General features: G+C 37.4%; 5 protein-coding genes across 5 annotated transcripts; 2 read left to right on the top strand and 3 right to left on the bottom strand.

The window, feature by feature from the left end:
- On the top strand, window positions 139-3,742 carry LOC105163039 (ATP-dependent Clp protease proteolytic subunit 5, chloroplastic-like). The gene is made up of 9 exons (XM_011081245.2): window positions 139-321; window positions 466-716; window positions 1,158-1,275; window positions 1,369-1,461; window positions 2,086-2,131; window positions 2,208-2,280; window positions 2,756-2,790; window positions 2,889-2,977; window positions 3,281-3,742. The coding sequence occupies exons 2-9, from the start codon at window positions 466-468 to the stop codon at window positions 3,482-3,484; spliced, it is 909 nt and encodes a 302-aa protein (XP_011079547.1). The 5' UTR covers window positions 139-321; the 3' UTR covers window positions 3,485-3,742.
- Window positions 4,586-6,210, bottom strand: LOC105163040 (probable WRKY transcription factor 35). Its single transcript, XM_011081247.2, has 3 exons — window positions 5,875-6,210; window positions 5,667-5,807; window positions 4,586-5,314 (listed from the first exon to the last, which is right to left on the bottom strand). The coding sequence occupies exons 1-3, from the start codon at window positions 5,946-5,948 to the stop codon at window positions 4,765-4,767; spliced, it is 765 nt and encodes a 254-aa protein (XP_011079549.1). The 5' UTR covers window positions 5,949-6,210; the 3' UTR covers window positions 4,586-4,764.
- On the top strand, window positions 8,053-9,406 carry LOC105163344. Its single transcript, XM_020694186.1, has 2 exons — window positions 8,053-8,269; window positions 8,322-9,406. Exons 1-2 carry the CDS (start codon window positions 8,230-8,232, stop codon window positions 9,146-9,148), a joined length of 867 nt encoding a protein of 288 aa, XP_020549845.1. The 5' UTR covers window positions 8,053-8,229; the 3' UTR covers window positions 9,149-9,406.
- Window positions 9,545-12,539, bottom strand: LOC105163041 (protein trichome birefringence-like 6). The gene is made up of 5 exons (XM_011081248.2): window positions 11,218-12,539; window positions 10,897-11,089; window positions 10,598-10,788; window positions 10,078-10,236; window positions 9,545-9,995 (listed from the first exon to the last, which is right to left on the bottom strand). The coding sequence occupies exons 1-5, from the start codon at window positions 12,036-12,038 to the stop codon at window positions 9,677-9,679; spliced, it is 1,683 nt and encodes a 560-aa protein (XP_011079550.1). The 5' UTR covers window positions 12,039-12,539; the 3' UTR covers window positions 9,545-9,676.
- On the bottom strand, window positions 13,386-15,676 carry LOC105163042. The gene is made up of 2 exons (XM_011081249.2): window positions 15,052-15,676; window positions 13,386-14,128 (listed from the first exon to the last, which is right to left on the bottom strand). Exons 1-2 carry the CDS (start codon window positions 15,482-15,484, stop codon window positions 13,584-13,586), a joined length of 978 nt encoding a protein of 325 aa, XP_011079551.1. The 5' UTR covers window positions 15,485-15,676; the 3' UTR covers window positions 13,386-13,583.

Below are 19,009 nucleotides of genomic sequence, written 5' to 3' on the forward strand. Positions count from 1 at the left end.
AACAAAGAGATCTTTGTTAATATTAAAATTTGACTTGGTAAATTCCTTATAATTTATGGGTTCTGGCGAATTCTTTTATCATTGAAGTTGTGGCGTGAGTATTATTGCTATAATCATCCAAATTGTCGCGTTGTACTCAATGAAAAACAATAATCACCAGTAATTTCACATAGAGAAAGTATAATTGAGTTTAAGCGGAAGCGGGCGCTCAACAAAAAATCTCTCCCACGCTCCCGCTCTATCTTCCTCTCTTCCACTCACCGTCGCCGCTGTTAATTGCAGAGGCCTCCCGCTCTCTCTCTCTCTCTCTCTCTCTCTCAAATGGCGCATTCTTGCGTCTCTTCTTCCCTTAATTTAAACCAATCTCTCCCACGCTCCCGCTCTATCTTCCTCTCTTCCACTCACCGTCGCCGCTGTTAATTGCAGAGGCCTCCCGCTCTCTCTCTCTCTCTCTCTCTCTCTCAAATGGCGCATTCTTGCGTCTCTTCTTCCCTTAGATTTAACACGTCTTCACTTTATCTCTCCTCTCCGAAACCCAACTCCTCTCCTTACTCATCCAAAACCTTCTATCTCCCCTTCCAACCCCTCCCTTCCAGGTATGACTTATCCGGGAAATTGAAGGAATCCAATCCCCGGAGCTCCACGGTGAAGGCTGTGTACGCTCCAGAGCGTTATGCACCTGAGAAGAGCTCACGCCATGGAATTTGGTCGATTAGGTAAGGTTTTTATGTAGTTTTTCGGTTTATACGACTTCCGGACTGGATGTTTCTCGGTGTTGTTTCACCAATCAGTTGTTCTCCCTCAAATTTAACTGTGAATAATTAGTTAGTTTGTTGAAAAGCATTTGAATGATATTATTCCAGAAATATAACAAATACTGTTACAATTTAAATGTTTCGTGCTATGGAAAGTCAGTATAATAAACTATTCAAAAGAATACACCGTTTGACTTTAGAAACCAGGGGATTCAAGGGCAATCAGAAAACTAAGTTATTAGCTTGTAATAAACAGAGTTACTTGCATTTAGAATGATCTGGTTCATGGTGTTACAGTGAATTTGTCAAAATCAGACAGTTCAATTTTACACTCTAGGGTGCAGGACACTCATATGCAACTATATAATGAAGGGGTAATCACTGTGTTTTGGTTGCTTCTAGGGATGATTTGCAAATTCCTTCATCACCATACTTTCCAGCATATGCACAAGGGGCACAGGGTCCGCCTCCAATGGTGCAAGAGCGTTTTATGAGTGTTATCAGCCAACTTTTTCAATATGTGAGACAATTTTCGTTTGGTTGAGTAGAAGTGTTGAGTTATTGGTATGTCTTCCGTGGTTTGATGTTGAAGTTTGAACTAATTTATGTGTAGAGGATAATACGATGTGGTGGAGCAGTAGATGATGATATGGCTAACATTATTGTTGCCCAGTTGCTCTATCTTGATGCTGTGGATCCTACTAAGGTATATATTTTTATCTTTTTCTTTTTTTATTTCACATGTAACTTTCTGAATTCTTGGTATTGAAGGGAAACTATAAAGAGGGGTTCGAAAAGGGGCCTTAAATGGCATAAAATTGGACACTTGCTCACTTTAAGTTAACCTGCATAACCAATTAAGGTTGTAGAATAAGTTAAATGCTGTGCAATTTGATTGCCTCGAAGCTGCCATTAATTCTGATTGGTTTCATTGATATTTCTGTTTCAGGGGTTAATATGTTGACGTAATATTTGTGCTTTCACTTGATTTCAATCAATCTTATGATTGTTCACCCCGGAAAGTGGAAGATAAAACTGACATAGTAAACAACCATAAAATCAGTCAAAAGAGAGAGGAAAGAAGCATATTAGTTGTGTCATCACATTCTATGCTAAAATAAGATTGGTGAACTAGACAGTGTAGTGATTATGATAGTTTCCCTCTTAGTCTGCTTTACGATCAAGCTTCCAACCCATGTTAGTTTACTGATATAAATTCTCATTTGGTCCACATGGACACAAGAAACTGTGCCATTTTGGTGGAACATTTCCTTGTATATAGATCATTATGAGGTAAATACTTTGATCAGTATGTTGTGTAATTGAACAGGATATAGTCATGTATGTGAACTCTCCAGGTGGATCGGTTACAGCTGGTAATACATCTTGTTCTATATCATTATTTCTAGTTGCTGAGTTTTCCGATATCTCATTTGCTTCTCTTACTTCTAGGTATGGCTATATTTGACACAATGAGGCATATTAGGCCTGATGTTTCAACCGTATGCGTCGGACTAGCAGCTAGGTGAAGATGCATTGACTCTTGTGTTGGATAATTCGCTGTAATTTACGTCTATCAAAACAAAATTCTGATTGATTCTTTCATTTTAACGGGCACCTAGTTGTTGAACAATTAATTTAACTTACAAGCCTTAACAAAATGCTGCTATTGTAAGTTTCTGTTACACTATTCAATGAATTAGATTTTCTTGAGCGGTCATATACAAAAGCTTCAGATTATTATTATTTTGATTCTAGCTTCATCACGCACAAGGAGTTTATAAAGCTTTAGACCTGGATATATGTTTTTCTTCTATATCAATTTTGGAGAACTTGATAATATTGTTTACTGTATTACAGATGTATATTTTACCTTTCAAGTCTTGTTAAATGCTTATTGAAATCACTACTGGGCCTCTGGCGTTCTCTATTTCTATGATTTATGATATCAAGGTACTTTTGTGATTTAAACTGACTGTATCCCCGGTATTCGTGTGCAGCATGGGAGCTTTTCTATTGAGTGCTGGTACGAAAGGTATATGATTCAATGCATTTGAGGAGTTTGATTTTCAATAATAGTATCTTGCTTTCTCAAAGTTTATTATATTCTCCTCTTCCTGATGATCACTAAAGGAAAAAGATATAGCCTTCCCAATTCAAGAATAATGATCCATCAGCCTCTTGGTGGTGCACAAGGTGGGCAGACTGACATTGACATTCAGGTAACTGTGTCTTGTAATTAATGTTTGACAATTATCTTTGATTAGGTTTTACATCTGTGATTTCTTCTTACAAAATACTACATGTGAATCATGCGACTCATACCAAATCAAGGACAGAAAGTAAGGGAAACAAATGGGTAGAACATATATGTATATTCAGACCAGCTGAAACTAACCTCAGAACAATTTTGCCAGTTAGGTGGATATGTCATCCGATGGATTCTATAATAGCAGCTTAACATTTTGTTTCATTAAAACCAAGCGCTCTTCTCATTCTTTGTCTTGACCATTCTTGGTGCTTAGGCGAATGAAATGTTGCATCACAAAGCAAATTTAAATGGTTATTTGGCCTACCACACTGGTCAAAGCCTAGAGAAGATCAACCAAGACACAGATCGTGACTTTTTCATGAGTGCTAAGGAAGCCAAAGAGTATGGTCTTATAGACGGTGTCATCCTGAATCCTCTTAAAGCTCTTCAACCACTTGCTGCAGCAGCAGAGCAATAATAGGGGCTTGGTCTTCAATCTTCAACACATTTTACGCAAAAGCAAAATTGCAGGTTATTTTGATTCAATTCAGGGCTAGAGAATATAGAATGATTGCCATAATGTTGCATCTTCTAATTCAGGAAAGTCAACGTACTGCATTTGCGGCTATTGTTAATTTCTAGTATCCTCAACTTAGTGGAGTCCCGTGGAATGGATGAATCTCTTCTATATGTGATATGGATTTGAATTTCTGCGGTGGAGTTTTCACCATCATTACCTTGGTTTCTTATTCCCTAGTTTGCTTCCCACTTGGCTGCGAGTTTTGTTGTTTTATAGTCAAAAACTGCACACACATTGATTGTGTTAATCTGAATAATGCCTGCATCTGTGGCATCCTTGCACTAGATCTTCCCTGCAACCCTTCGCCCTGGCCAAGTCTGGTCCATACACAATACAGTCTTTCTCTTTCCTGTGAGGTTCTTTTGTGATGATTTGGTGATGCACATGTTTGATATGACGAATATTTGGGAGGCTAATTTGATAAGCGAATAGAAAGGCACGGATGGTTGTCGGGGTTGATGCATAGAGTTGCACTTGGCATTGGATCAATGTGGAAATCCACAAGAATACAGGTGGCTTCTACATTAACAAAGGGCTGAGAGGATTCAAACTGATGGGTGTAATCGTCGTTCAGTCTGGATTATTCTAAATTGTAGTTTTACTTTATATGTGTGTATGTAAAAATGAAACAGAATTTACAGAACTCGATGCTTAACAGTTAGCTATCTCCTGATGTCATACATCAGATCACTGAAAACTGTCTCCACTTTGTAAGAGAATAGAATATAGTATTCTCCACTAAGTGATCCACAGCAGGGGAAAGATATTAGGAAAAATGATTAGATCCTTTGGGCAGTGGGCACATCCTGTGAGCCTCGTGCTGTTTGTGACTTTTGGGGTCTGGAAGACGATAATAAAGTACGAGTACATAAATTTACTACTTATAGCTTTATTTGCTTCTGATTCCTTGTCTCTCTCTCTCTCTCTCTGTATGTATATATATATATATACACCTTACTAAACCAGAGTTAGAATTTGTTTTTTTCTTTTTTCACGTGAATCAAGTGAAAGAAAGCAAAAGCACTAAGGGTCACGGTCAGGGTCAGGTTCAGGGCCAGAAATTGAGCTAACCGCCAGTGGCAACTGGGTTTCTTCCATGTGAACAAGCGAACTAAAAATCTAAATATACACATCTCTAGGGACTGAAAAGCTACGGAATTTGGAAATGCACGCAGCGATCAAGAAGGGTTTACTGTAATTGTTTCCTCACAGAAACTGCTTCTCATGAAGGCTGTGAAAAATGAAGACGAGGGCAGTTCCTCAAGCTCATCATAGAAGTCATTCTCCTCTGGTTTCAGGAGTGATGACAATTCGACGGCATCATGAGAAACCACTGATTTGGGATCTTCACTGTAAACCCCACCATGTGTTTCCAGATTTTCTTGAAAAGGGTTTTCTTGATTCACAATGATGTGGTCTGTGGTGGTGGAATTGAATGGAGATTGGGAGTATTGGAACTGATGTTCAGAGTTGCTTACTGGGGTTTCCTGAGGCATCAGCTCTGCTTCTTGTTCTTGTTTTGGAGTTGTGGGCTGAGTATCAGTGGATTCAGGGGCTGAATCAGTCTCCTTCTCTTCTTGTTTCTGATTGGTGGGTAAAGAGAAATCAGGGCCAGGATGATTGTGGGTTGATGTGTAGGTGATTATGAGCATTGATGCATCTGTTTTGCATCTTTCTACTTGTTTTTTAGCTGAACAACCCTTTGATGTGCTGCATCTGTAGTATCCCCTGCAATGCATGAAAAACTCCATTTTAGTCTGCAGACAAGGATGATTGTACATATTCTGCATGTTTTGTGTTTTGGGTGGAAGTATGGAAAGCTGAAATAATACATAAAAAGGAGAATTGATTTTAGTTCATAATTCCATACAAGTTGTAAAAAGATCTTTTTTGGAGAGGCAACAATCAAGAAAGTTGGTTGTACTTGAAAGCCCAAAAGTAGAAGGTAAAGCAGGGTGGGGGGTGGGGGGGACAAAGGAAATGGAAAGAAAACTCAATTGGAAAAAGATCTGTTTTAGCACCATGGTAAAGGAGGTTGAAAGCAAGAAGAGAAACAGAGGATTGCGAATGAAAAATACACCTAGGATAAGGCGATCCTTTGATGGGTTTCTGACCATATTTTCTCCAAGACCAACAATCAGAAGGCGGCCCTTCATTTCTCTGCTGCTTTTTATCATTTTCTGCTATTTTCACAGCCACCACAACCCTCTCACCCATCTTTCTGCAAAACACACACACTCATCACTTTCCACAATCTTCAGAAATTAGAAAAGAATGATTCTTCTTACCTTTTCTTGGACGCATGATTCTCTGTTCTTGATGACAAATTAGATTCCAGTTCGGTCTGATCAATTTCCTGCATGATTTCTGTATCAGGATATTATCTTCACTCACTCTCACTCTACATGAAAGCTTGATCACAGGAAGAGATATTTTCTTGAGAAAATGGAGCAGCAGTAGCAATAAAGAGAGGAGGGGGAGAGATAGATAGATCAAAAATCAGGCACTGAATTGATTATGAGAGAGAAAAAGAGAGAGATAAGTAGATTGATGACAAAACCCCACAAGTTGCTTTCTCTCTTTTCTCTTCACTCAATAAATATAAAGATCCTCCCCCACACGAAACACACACACACACGCACAGATATGAGTGTGCTTTTTCACGCCACCCACCATCCCCAATAAGAGTAGTAATTCACATACAAATTTGCACACAAAAAGATATTATTATATTGTCCATGATTAAGCAAAATGCCAAAATTTTCATAAATTGGGTGCACATTCTATGTGAGTGGATTTGGTGGGGTTTTCCAATAAAATAGATGAGATGAGGTCCCATCCCATTTGCAAAAAAGAATGAATGGCATGATTTTGGAGTTGTGTTTGTCAATTCTTCATCACTCAATCTTGCTTTCTATGTATAATGGGATCTTGGAATGCAGACACACTAGGTAGTTCCAAACAAGTAGGGACTCTTGGCTTACTAGCATCCATATCCACTACTATACTTGCTGCCTCCTCCTTTCTTTTTTTCTTTCTTTTTTTTTAAAAAAAATTATTGTTAATTATAAAAGATCAAATAAAATAATTTCCAATACTATAGCCGAAAAAAGAAAGAAAAAAAAAGATAGTAGATTGTTTAAAGGGTAAACTACAATGGACTTTTTTAAGATCTGTCATAATTATAAATATCTTTTTATTATTTAAAAAAGTACAAATATTCTCTAAAAATTAACGATCATCTAACAAATGTACCATTACAATGGAATATCATGAAGAGTACTTGTTAAATGATTATTAATATTTTGAGATGTAGTAATTTTTGAAATAATTATAACTATGATAAATTTGAAGGGAATCAATTAGTAATTTTACCTTTCTCTAATATTATAAATAAATGTGAAAAATCTGGCAGTTTTCAAGGTTATTAGGAGAAACAGCATGCAGATAGATGCATGCATTGTCTTGTTTGGTTTATTCCATCAACCTCGCAAATGGAAGTGTAAACTATTGAAAATAGAAAAGAAAAAATGGATGAACGTTTAACACAAGGTAGTGGTATTTGGGGGAATCACGTGCAGAACCTTGGATGAATCAGAATCATAACCCTCAGCCAGAGAATACTTGGATATTCCCACCCACTCTATTCCATAAACATACAAATCAAAACCTCTCTCTCTAATGGATTACTTATCTGTGCACTCGGTTTTCTTTTCTGTTCTTTTTCCTTTCTCGACGGAGTTCATAGATCCGATTTAGCTGAGTTTAAGTCAGTTAAATTGCAGATAAGTTGATTATAATGATTAATTACAAAGTAAGTATTGTTATATCTATCATCATATACATTAGACATATATATATATATATATAAGAATGAAACACAAGTTGCTATAAAAGCAAAGACATGTATGACCTTATTATAGAAAATTGATTCAAAAATCATGTTGTACAATACTGTGAGGAGCCAAAATCATCATACGAGATTCATCCTGTTACTACAAGACTTGTAGAAGAGGTGGAGTAATTTGAAAATATTATGTATGATAACTGCCCTGTATGTAAGTAGGATGGTATGGTCCCAATCCTATTTTCAGGGAAATTAACAAGAGTTGATGGAGTTTAATTACATATTGACTACTCAAACTCTAATAATATCTATATGCAAATTGTAGTTGTATTTTGTGAAAATGGTGTTTGCGGTGTGAATACGCATAAATGAACATCTAAATTTGAAGGTCAGATCAGATCTATAATTCATCGCATCACATCCATACATATATATAATTTGTTTAACAAGTCATGAATCTGCCGATCCGCTTCTTGTTTCTGTTGACTCTCTATATATATTTATGTATATTAAGTGATAATTAGGATGGGATAATGTGGCAGAATTAAATTAAACAACCTTTGAATATAAATTTTGCACATTCCAACAATTATTATTATTATTATTAATTAAAGTCTGTAGGATTTAGTGGGGGTACGGGTACGCATTCAGTTCAGATTAAATGTTGGTTAACACGCCAGAAATTACAAATATTATTATCAGTCCTTCTAATCTTGTGAAAATGTCAACCAGTTGAATTCTGACAATCCAGAATACCTCAACCTCAAACAAATCTAGCTACTTGATCCATTGTCCAATGCCTTCCATTCATCAACACCCACAGAAACTAAGGGGTGGTGCCGCCGCCGTCCTGAAAGAGGGTTGCAGAGTCCACCACCTTAAGGGGTGGTGCCGCCGCCGTCCTGAAAGAGGGTTGCAGAGTCCTCGCCACCACCTTCCTCAGCCTTCTCCTCCCCCTTTCTTTCCTCCTCCTCGCCCGTCTCTCCACCGCCCGCTACTTCTTATCCGTCGGGCTCGCCGATGATTATATATTAATCCAGCCACAAAATGAAGTTTCCTTTTTGACCTCTCTGTTCTTGTACAGCGGGACAACGTTAGTCCTCAGTTTACTTGTTTCTCTCATTACAGTTGCAGCTCTAATCACACATTTGATCTTAACTCGACATAAACACGCGTTGCTTATCATCAGCCAACGCCATCGTTTATACGCCGCATGGCTTTTGCTTTTCTTGATGCAAGTTTGTTTGAGTTTGGGGATTCAAGGGACTGTTGAAGCCGAAATAAATAGCTATACAGTGGGAAGATTAGTTCTGCCCAGAAGATTGATTTTTGCTTTGGGATTGCATGAAACGACGGTTTTCTGGCGGGAAATGGTGGTAAAACCAGTGGTGGATGAGACGATTTTCGGGTTTTCAGGAGAGGGTTTTTGGTGGGCGGAGAAGATGGCGCTGGCCGTTGCTTTTGGTAATCTGTGGTGGCGGAGGTTGAGGGAGGAAGCGGAGGCACTGGTGGTGCTGCCTCGGGTCACGGCGGAACTGAAGATGGATGTCGCGGTGGCGGATGTTCTGGGGTGGTCGTTGTATTATTTGACGGTGGCGATAGGGGGGGTTAGGGTGGTCAAAGGTTTCTTATGGATGGTGACATGGATACTTGGATATCGGGTAAGCCCAGCTAGGCAAGGGGACACTGCCAGCGAAAAAGATGGTAGGACCTAAAATAGAATAAGGTTGCCCATTTATATTTTATCACATCAAAATTTGAAGTCAAACTTTAGGGTGGTTATTTATTTTTCCATTCAGTTTGGTGGAATTGAATTAATCATATAGTAAAAAATTATAAAAAAATATAATTTATTATACGATTGAATTTGATGAAACGTAATTTCATATATTTAAAATGGAGTTTAACGGATTTGGTTCTATTCCATGGATGCCTGTTATTTTTCCCTTCAAGTTTTGTGTTTGAAAGTTCTCAATTGTCAAAAGAAGTTTTGACCTTAAATTTGAGAAAGTGAAATTGACATTTTGTATTGTAATTCTACATGGATTTTCTTAAAGTGATTTTGGATCAGAATTTGTACTGTAATGAGTATTGCTTTGAGAGCAGTGAAAGACAGAAAGAATGAGAGACTGTCGGTAGAGTGAAGCAACTCAAAGTTAGGAATTTCTGTGTGCAAATAGACTGGCTTTTCTTGCAACAGCCAAAACCAGAATCAAAGAATAGGAACATAAGAAAAGTAATTTCTAGTCTACAAAATTGCCCTTTGTTCTCAACCGCAAATAATAGTACAGCAATTCATTCCAGGTATCTGGGACACCAGGAAGGCACCAATGGCTGCAATCTTCAACACCTGGATTCACAGATTGTCGCCCGTATATGGACGGATGAGCATCTGGCCTATAATCGGATAAACGTGTTATGTTCAGTAAAGTAACGGGATTCTTCATCTGTCGTATTATTTCGTCCACAATCAAATTCCTTTCTGGGTAATTAGACGTAAAACTCTCGTTAATGGGTTGAAAAGCTTCTCTACAATGGCCACCAGTGTTCCATTGACCCCCACTGTCCAGGAAGGTAACAAGTCAAATTAGATATCAAGAGAACAACAAAATTTTGAGTTTTTGACAGTATTTACACAACGAACCTGAAATGCGAAGGGGCAGAACTTCTAAAGAAAATCAGAGTTTTGCGTGGATTTATGTACTTATCCACCCACGATGCCCATGTCAACAAAGCTCGTCGGAAGGCCTCTGCAACATCAAGTCGAGGATGGACTAGGTCGCCTTCCTGGTAGTAGTTAATCCTGTTATGATCAAAGGATGTAGACCAAATGCTTCAGATAAGAATCATATCATGGAACCCTCTTGCAATGAACTTGAATCAAATTCAAAGGGAAACAAACTCTAGATACAACAACATTCCCATCATCATACACATTACAGGCCTTGGTATAAACATAAAGCATTAATGTGGTTTGTTAAGTATCTCGTCAAGTATATATCAGAAGTAACATATTGACATTGACACTATTGAGAGTCAAAGCGGATCACAAGCTATCTATCATTCTTTTGGAGATGGTTCGAATTATAACTATATATACTGAGTTATAAATGGACAGAAATTCTGCAGTTGTTAATGAGTTTTATCTTAAGAACGAGGCTCACCCGGCCTTTGTTTTGTGATGGTTCCACCAATGTGCAGTGTTGAATACCAGAATATCAGCCCCTCTCCATCTTGACGACCCTTTATCTATAGTGTCAATACGCAACGTCTGACCTCGCTTCTTGCCTATTCTTGCCTTACTCTCATGAACTAGAAAATGTGAAAGATAATACTCAACTGTACATTTATAATCCTGCAGAAAGGAAAAAGAAATAATACGCCCTCAGGCCTCAACATACAGAACAGATATTGCCATTTTCACAAAGTTAGGATGTCTGGTGAAATTTTTCACCACAGTTACCTCAAACTTGAAACAATAGTTTCCCCTCTCTTTAGTTATTTTCCTCCCACGGGTCTCGTATACCTTCGTTGGATCTTTGACTGCTCCCATCAACAAACAAAGCATGGATTCCCATTGATTTCTATTGATCGAATCACCAACAAAAACTAACCTCTTTCCTCTGATTAACTCCAGCATTTTAGTTGCATTGAACCTACAAGCATTTACACAATAACTATCATTCAAAATTTCCTCACCTGGCTCATTCGATCTTCATCAGAGTTAAATACTGTCCACAATTTTCACCAAAAGTTGAACTCAGATAAGAGGTCCAGGCCTTACCTAGGAATGTCACAATCATGAGGCTGCCACCTCCATTTCATGTAATCTTTGTCCAACCTTCCATTACCCTCACAATTAAATCCTTCGTCTATAAAGGGACATGTAACATTTGTGTACAAGGGATAGCTTCCATCAATCACCCACCTCCCTCTTGTGATGTCACAATCCAACTTATCCTTCTCCGCAACATCATTTCTGAGTTCAATATGTTGTCTCTCGAATGGGCTATCAGACACTATATCCTGTTTCCCGGAAGTGGAATTATCAAACACTACATTACCTCTGTCTATTACATCATTCAGTTCTTGAAATTCTTCACCAGAAGAGTTACTACCAACAGTGTATATTACATGACCCAATTCTCCAGTATCATCCACAGTGGAATTAGTACTATATGAAGAATTAACACCATCTACAGAAAGATTACTACCAAGAGGATTCAAACTAGAATTACCAGTCACCAAACTGACTCTGCTTTCTGCATCTTTCACCACTGTAATTTCGCTTTCCCTTTTCTGAACATCCTCAAGACTTGAAACATCAGCGATATGAGAAGAGTTTTCATCTCTTTCAAAATGGGATCTTAACAAGATTGAAGTTTTCAGTAGATATTCGGGAGAAGTGGTGTTGAACTCTCTCAGGGTCTGTACAGAAAGAGAAGTAGTGTTGAAACCGAGATTGTGGGTTGGGAGGTGGAGTGAAGGGGGGGTTTTAACAACCCAAGTGGAGAAGAAAATGAGAAAGATTACAGAGAAGGAGAGAGTGAATGCGAAGACCAAGAATCTGATGGGCTTGATGGAAAAACTTCTCTGCTTCTCCATCTCTTCTTCCCTTCTTGGGTGTGAGTGTGGTGCTTAAGAGTGTTTGGAGAAAGGGAAATTAAGTGAAGAAATGGGTAGTAGTAGTTGTAGAGTTGTTAAGATTTGGTTATGTAAAGAATCAAAGTTGGAGGAGTAAAGTGAGGAAACCCCATATTAAAATATGATTGCCATAAAAACAGAGAAAGGCAAAGATGGAGAGAGAGTTTTGACATCTGTTTAATCTAATGTTACTGCGATTTCTTTAGTTTGTGAGAAGAGCTGTGTTAAGATGGAAAGGAGTTTTGCTGAATTTCTTTGGTAGAGAAAGTACCGGCGGATAATTCTTTGCAGGGAACGCCGTCGTGACTCGTGCGTCAAGCTGTAAGCCACATGACCTGTCCCAGACCATAAAAACACCTTTCATTTTTCCCTTTTTTTTGTTTTTGTTGAGAAAAACAGAAATGGTGATGAGATACGAAAGACGGACAATGCGGTGTTTGATATATTTTCTATTTTATTTTTTCTGGAGTAATTTCAGCAGTAGAGATGCCTCGAATTTAAAGTGGGTTGGGCCAAATAATGTAATTCCGTAATATTTTAAAAATACTATATTTTTTATTCTATATGTAGTAAAATTATGTTAAGTATTTAATTTAAAAAATAAATATTAAATAAAATAAAAATTCAATTCGATGTCATTCAACAACATGATTTTGGTTTTTATTTGATTACTTTTAAATTTAATAATAAGAAAAGCGTATTGTAGTAGTGATAATGATGAGGAACTTAGGGAAAAAAACACCCACCCACCCACACGTTTGGTTAGAAGGTAACGGCGTCGTACTTGTTCTGTTAATTATGCTCTAAAAAGCTACGAATTGATGCATATCTAATCTATATAGATTAGATTCCTTTTCAATGCATCATTTTTTAAATATATTATGTACTGCCGCGTCCCCGTGCTATACGTGAAATAAATTATTTACTAATTTTATAAAACTTTTAACTGTGTTTAAAAAAATTAAAGGAATGTTTTAAATTAATAATACAAATAAATTTTATTCTTCAAATTATATTGCATAAATATTAAAAAATTAAAATTCACAATATATACGAAGAGATATATCAATAAAAATAATTGAATAAGTATTTCACATTGAAGAAAGTTACTAAGAATAAATTCAAATATGATTTTAAGAATATATTAACATACTATTCAAAATTTAGGCAAATCCAGAAGAAGATAAATTGCAAATATATGATAAAAATATACTGAACTCGTTGACCAGTAATATTATTAGCCCACTGGACCAGCACTCTCCCTTTGCCCCCCTGCTGACCAATAGTATGATTCAATTTTGCCAAAAATTTAGTGCTAAACAAAATACAGTAACTGTATGATAAAAAGTCCGGAAGCATGTGAAAAATGTAGCCGTCTTAATTCACATACATATTTTATGCATTACTCAGAGAAGGCAAAGAACCAAGCCCATAAACAACATAATTACCTGTTAACAAAAAGTTGAGCAAATTGACCCTATTAACCATCACATTCAATACCTCATTTTACGAAGAGAAAACAGCCTCAATAAGCACATGTTTTCTCTTGGGGTACCCCAAACCAACCAAGTGGTTTAGATACACCTTGCCATCCTTCACTGATGCTGCAGTGACTATCCGGTGAGTGGCACCGGTGAACTTGCCAACAACACTAGCAGTCTCCCAATCGTCAGAGCTTTCGACTAATCTTGAAGGGTTTCCAGCAACCACAAGCTTCGTGGGCGACAACAGCTCCAATCCATCTCCAAAAATCAAAGAACCCCCGATTATCTTCACCACCTTGACTTCATCTGCCTTTCCTATTTCAACCTTGAACAGATTGCCAGACAGAGTATGAACGACGAGTAAGTATCCATTTGGATGGTAGACAATTCCGTTGAGTCCAACCAAGTTATAGTACCACTCTTTTGGAACAAAGAGGGGGCTTTTAATGGTGTACAGGAGTTCTCCATTCACTCCAACCTTCCAAATCTTGTTTGCCTTGGTGTCTGTTATGTATGAATTGCCCTCTGGATCAACAGCTACATCATCGGCAAATGCTTTTTCATCCTCTGCAGATAAAGCAACACCATTAGTTTAATTGGAAACATTTATTTTAACACTACCATAATATCTCAGAATTAGCTTTCTAGTCATATGATATCCTACATATTGCCAATCAAACCATATGTTGTTTGTCATATAATGCACAAAAGTTGGCGTATAGTACAAAAAGCGACCATCACAAAGGTCCCAGGTTTCGGAAAGATCTTCAACGAGCAAAACATTGGGAAGAACAGGACCACATTAACATATTCTCTAGACTCTCTGCCAAAGAACAAGTCCAAATGAAGACATTATAGGTGGAAGTTTAAGAAAATACACCACACCAAGCATCAGCATCAACCCTATCATTCATTTCTTTCACCGACTCTGCATTAATTTGGTGAGGATGGACCTACCTATTGGTAAGCACTGGTGACTAAAGGAACAATTAATTAACACCGTGTAATTAGTTGAAGGACCCTATTGCTCAACAGCATTCAAGGAATAACTTCGTTCTTGATCAAAGGAATAACTTCCACCTAGTAGGATAGAGGTCAGCTTCCCCTATTGGTGACTCGGGGGTCAGGAAGGACTACATATAGAAAAAACGTGTTGTGAAAAAACTCGTGTTCATGCAAATAACAACATTCAGAAATTTTGGAAGCCAACTAGCCTCCCTAATTTGCTATACTGATTTTTAGTCAAATTAGCTCTATGCTTCAACCCAAATATGAAGGGGTAAATTAATATCTTGGTCTTGGACGACCACGACAAAAAGTAATCGTTAATCAGTGGTCACCGACATGATGATATATTGCACAAGTAGATGATCGCGAAAAATTGTGTACCAACCGCATATAGTTGAAGATTAACGAAAATAATTAAATACTCATCATTCAGAGTACAAATTCATAGAGTTGCAGCCTTGCAGGAAGGAAGAATCAATCACCTGGTCCGCTGAGCTGGGTGAGGAAAAGCTGATCCCACGTAGTCAAATCATAAGCGGCCACCGCGCTGTACTTGTTTCCCATCACATCGGCGATGACCAAGACCATGCGATTCCTAGGGCGGTCAACGACCAAACCGAGCGAGGAATTCTTCCCGAAGGCAGCGTTGACCACGGGAATCTCCTCCAAGACGAGGCCAGTAGGTTGGTCTTCCTTGACAGGGATCACCCCGAAGCCGCCCTCGAAGAAAGAGACGATGAAGCGACGGTTGAGATCGTCCCACTTGGTGCACTCCCGGAGCCATCCATGGGCGTGGTACTGGTAGAGGTGAGTGGGAGGCGGCGACGTCTCGGAGTGAATAATGTAAGCTATGGGGACTGCGGAGAGGAGAATGAGGAGAAGGAAGAATTTGGTGGAACAGAGGAAGGAAGCCATGAATGAATGCAGAGAGAAGTATTCTGTTTATGTTTCGAATTCCCAATACCTTTGGCTTTAATAAATAGAGAGTGAAAAGAGTGTGGAGTTTTTCTCTTTTCTTTTCTATTTTCTACTCTCTCTCTCTCTCTCTTTCTCTCTTCAGAGACAAAGGAAAAAAAGAGATTTGGTTTTTGTGGATGGTTTAAGCGAGTAGGTGGAGTGAAGAGAGAAATTATGGGGAGGGGGGTGGGTGGGTGAGGGGGAGATTCCAATATGATGGGCTGTATTAGTTTGGACTTTTATACTTGAGAGAAAAGAGATTTGGATATTTTTGGTGGTCATTGGTCTATGTCTATGCTGGATTTTATTTTTATACTCCTCTTCTTACTCTTATTAATTAATTATTATTAGTTGATTTTGGGGATATGACTGCCAACAACTACCACTTCACTCTATTCATTACTATTACTGCTTTTATTGCTCATCTATTCAAATTTCAACAACCCTTCAATGCTTTTAGGGGTAATTATACTTTTCTTTCATGATATTTGATATAATTATAGGTTAAAAAATTACATCCAGTATTCCTGATGTTCCATTTGTAATGGCTTCAAAGCAATGATTCATTTTGTTAAGTCAGGCGGATTATATCAAGTTCTAATGAAATTCATGCAAATAATGATGTTTTCTAAAGCTTTATATTGCGGGGATGGTAGAAATGCATCTAGGCAACTTGTGATGACTGTGGCCATACCCTTGCTCCTATCATGGAAAATTCGTGTTATGTTCATGCTCCAAGTTATTCTCATATGTTAGGGGGCATCCAAATGCACTTGACGCCATACAGCCTGCGGTAAGAAGCTGTAGTACAAAAGGTAACAAACATGTGTGTTTCAATATGCTGATTAAATCATACTACTGTAGGTTAATGATTTAAATATTGCAAAAGTTAATATCGGTAACTCAGAGAGAAAGTGTTGGGAGATTTGATCCGTTGAGATACTATTGAAAGAAATGGCTTGGAGCGGCTATTTATAGAAAGAGGAGATGCCAAAACCTAAATGAAAATTTTCATTGGGTTATTGATATCTTAGTACCAATTTGATGGTTTCTCGAATTGAAGTGAATTTCTATTCGCTGCTCGCACGCTCTAGCCTTCAGATCTCCGATGCTATCCTCTCAATAATAGGAATTCCCTATAGTTTTCATTTTGATGTAGACATTCTGAATTTTGTTACCTATTTAGATTATATTTCTTTCCATTTTTAGTTGTGTTAACTTTGGCAAGGAGAACACAATTTCAATAGATGTTGGGGGTGGTTGGGACAGAACTCTACAATGGGACTCCTTGAGAACTTGCAATTGTCTTCTTGTTTCTTGTGAGTCTAATTGGAAAGGTACATGCTCATGTTTCCTGCCACACAATCAGATTTGCTTAAATGTAATTTAGTGGTTGGGTGAGGTTAATACATGGCTGCAAAGTAATCTAGTTTAGTTCAGGCTAAAATGATATGATGCTCCGTTCAAGCTCAATCTTCTTTGCTTTTGGGTTAAATCTGATTTAGAGTCAGGGTTTTGAGTATAGTTATTGTTGATTTGTTTGTTGTATGAGTTGTACTCAGACATGGCAGTTTTGCGTCCCTTGTGATTGTACTCAGACATTTCGTCGATGCTATGAATTGATTTCACGCGAGCTAGGATTTACAGGTACGGAGGCGTGGCAGTTAGTGAATATTATGGCCCTGATTCATCAATTCCATTGAATAAGGCACAATTCTTGATCGCAACTCAAGAGTTACGAAGAATTGGTTTACATCTTAGTTATCAATTTATGCATCTAATAGCCCATTCCACAAAATGCAAAGTAACGGAATGCTGATTATTTGATGTTGTTTTCCTTGTTGCATGTCGACTTATAAGGGTTCTAGCAGATTTTGGTTCCTACTTCGTTCTGTTTTACTGCATAATGAGTCACTGGACGTCTCTGCTTGATTTATCTCCTTAATTGATGGATGTTTGTTATTACATATTTTGTTGATCAAAAGTAGGGTGTGTATGGCGTGTCTACGTGGTGTTGAAATTGTCAAGACAATCACCATGTTGTGGCAGAATAGTCAATGATGATGATCTGAGCTAGTTGGATTTACTTGTTTGCTGCTTCTTAAAGTTAGAGATAGTCTGCTACTCATAAAATTGTTCGTTTTTATCATCGAGGGATATGTTGATGGAAGGCGCGGGGATTAGTGTTTGTAAGGGCAACTGGATGCTGAAAGAGCTCAAACTCTAATTGTGAGATGTCCTAATAATAATCAATAGCCTAAAGTTACATTGATTTGCTTTCTAACTTTTACAGTATGGTTTTTCCGAATATCTGGACTTTATGAAAGAACATACAATGGAAGTTGACAAAAGATTTAAGCGACTAAGTTCATTAGAAAGTATTTGCCCTTTTCAGAGTTTGATGAATGAGTTGCAAAAGCTAGTCAGTATGTCTCCCATTGCGCGCCTCTGTTGCTTTCTTCATTTTCTAAAGGTCATTATCATCTAATTACGTTACACGCATTACTTATCTACATAAACAAGGTTTTACATATACAGGACGTATGGCATTCTCGTCTAGTATTTTATCGTCTGGCAGTTAGGGAGTCTTGCGATGGTTTTATAAAATCACTTTTCAGCTTGTTGCTTAAAAACTTTAAATTTGTTAGAAAAAACATTTTTAAGTTGAGGGCTTCACGGCAAGTTTATCTTCATTTGCTATTTTGCTTATTTCATCTCTTTATATACAAACTATTCATCTTCATCACAAATTTGGGGTGGTTTAAATTACATATTGACATTTGAACTATATCCATTTTTATATTTTGACATCGAAATTTTTTTTCGAATTAACTAGTCATCTCAACTTTGCGAAATTTACACTTTAGCATATATAATATTTTTTTGCCAAAAAAACATCACATGTTGCACATATATGAAAAATATCACATCATATGACCCTTAAATATCTCATGTGCATTGCATGCGATTGTTTTTTGAATAAAAATTTAATTAAAAAATAGTTATAAATGACCAAGTGTAAATTTTGTAAAATCAATATGATAAATGACAACAAAAAAAAAAAATTTAATGCCAAAGTATAAAAATAATCATAGTTCGAATGGCAAAATATAATTCACCCAAAATATTATGGTGATAAAAACAACCTTTGTGAAGGAGTAGATAAGAAGACACAAAAGATAACCCAAAATGAAAAAGGAAATATCTGAAAGCCGTGTTTAACAAATAGGAAATGGCTCTTTTTATTAGTATTTAATTCTTGACTATAATATCTTTTTTAGACAATAATTTGAGAAAGAAAGCATAATCCCAAAAGTTGAAGATATGCATAGAAAATTCAAGAATCTAAGACCTCGACTGGTTTGGGCTTAGTTACTAAACGTATCAATGGAAACTCCTAAGGCCGCGCCCAAAATGAAGTCCATTTGTGTCACCCAAGACAAATTCAAATGTGAAATAGTGGACGACCAAGTCGGGGTCCGC

Source organism: Sesamum indicum, linkage group LG6 (genome assembly GCF_000512975.1).
Source record: "Sesamum indicum cultivar Zhongzhi No. 13 linkage group LG6, S_indicum_v1.0, whole genome shotgun sequence".
Lineage (NCBI taxonomy): Eukaryota > Viridiplantae > Streptophyta > Magnoliopsida > Lamiales > Pedaliaceae > Sesamum > Sesamum indicum.

Coding starts and splice junctions, on each gene's coding strand:
- LOC105163039 (XM_011081245.2), top strand. CDS start 466: ATGGCGCATTCTTGCGTCTCTTCTTCCCTTAGATTTAACACGTCTTCA. Junction 1,276..1,368: donor TCAGCCAACTTTTTCAATAT/GTGAGACAATTT, acceptor ATTTATGTGTAG/AGGATAATACGATGTGGTGG. Junction 1,462..2,085: donor ATGCTGTGGATCCTACTAAG/GTATATATTTTT, acceptor GTAATTGAACAG/GATATAGTCATGTATGTGAA.
- LOC105163042 (XM_011081249.2), bottom strand. CDS start 15,484: ATGGCTTCCTTCCTCTGTTCCACCAAATTCTTCCTTCTCCTCATTCTC. Junction 14,129..15,051: donor CACCCAGCTCAGCGGACCAG/GTGATTGATTCT, acceptor CTTTATCTGCAG/AGGATGAAAAAGCATTTGCC.
- LOC105163041 (XM_011081248.2), bottom strand. CDS start 12,038: ATGGAGAAGCAGAGAAGTTTTTCCATCAAGCCCATCAGATTCTTGGTC. Junction 10,237..10,597: donor CATCACAAAACAAAGGCCGG/GTGAGCCTCGTT, acceptor TGATCATAACAG/GATTAACTACTACCAGGAAG. Junction 9,996..10,077: donor TCTGCCCCTTCGCATTTCAG/GTTCGTTGTGTA, acceptor CTTCCTGGACAG/TGGGGGTCAATGGAACACTG.
- LOC105163344 (XM_020694186.1), top strand. CDS start 8,230: ATGCCTTCCATTCATCAACACCCACAGAAACTAAGGGGTG. Junction 8,270..8,321: donor CCCACAGAAACTAAGGGGTG/GTGCCGCCGCCG, acceptor CCTTAAGGGGTG/GTGCCGCCGCCGTCCTGAAA.
- LOC105163040 (XM_011081247.2), bottom strand. CDS start 5,948: ATGCAGGAAATTGATCAGACCGAACTGGAATCTAATTTGTCATCAAGA. Junction 5,808..5,874: donor AATCATGCGTCCAAGAAAAG/GTAAGAAGAATC, acceptor TGTGTTTTGCAG/AAAGATGGGTGAGAGGGTTG. Junction 5,315..5,666: donor AAAGGATCGCCTTATCCTAG/GTGTATTTTTCA, acceptor CATGCATTGCAG/GGGATACTACAGATGCAGCA.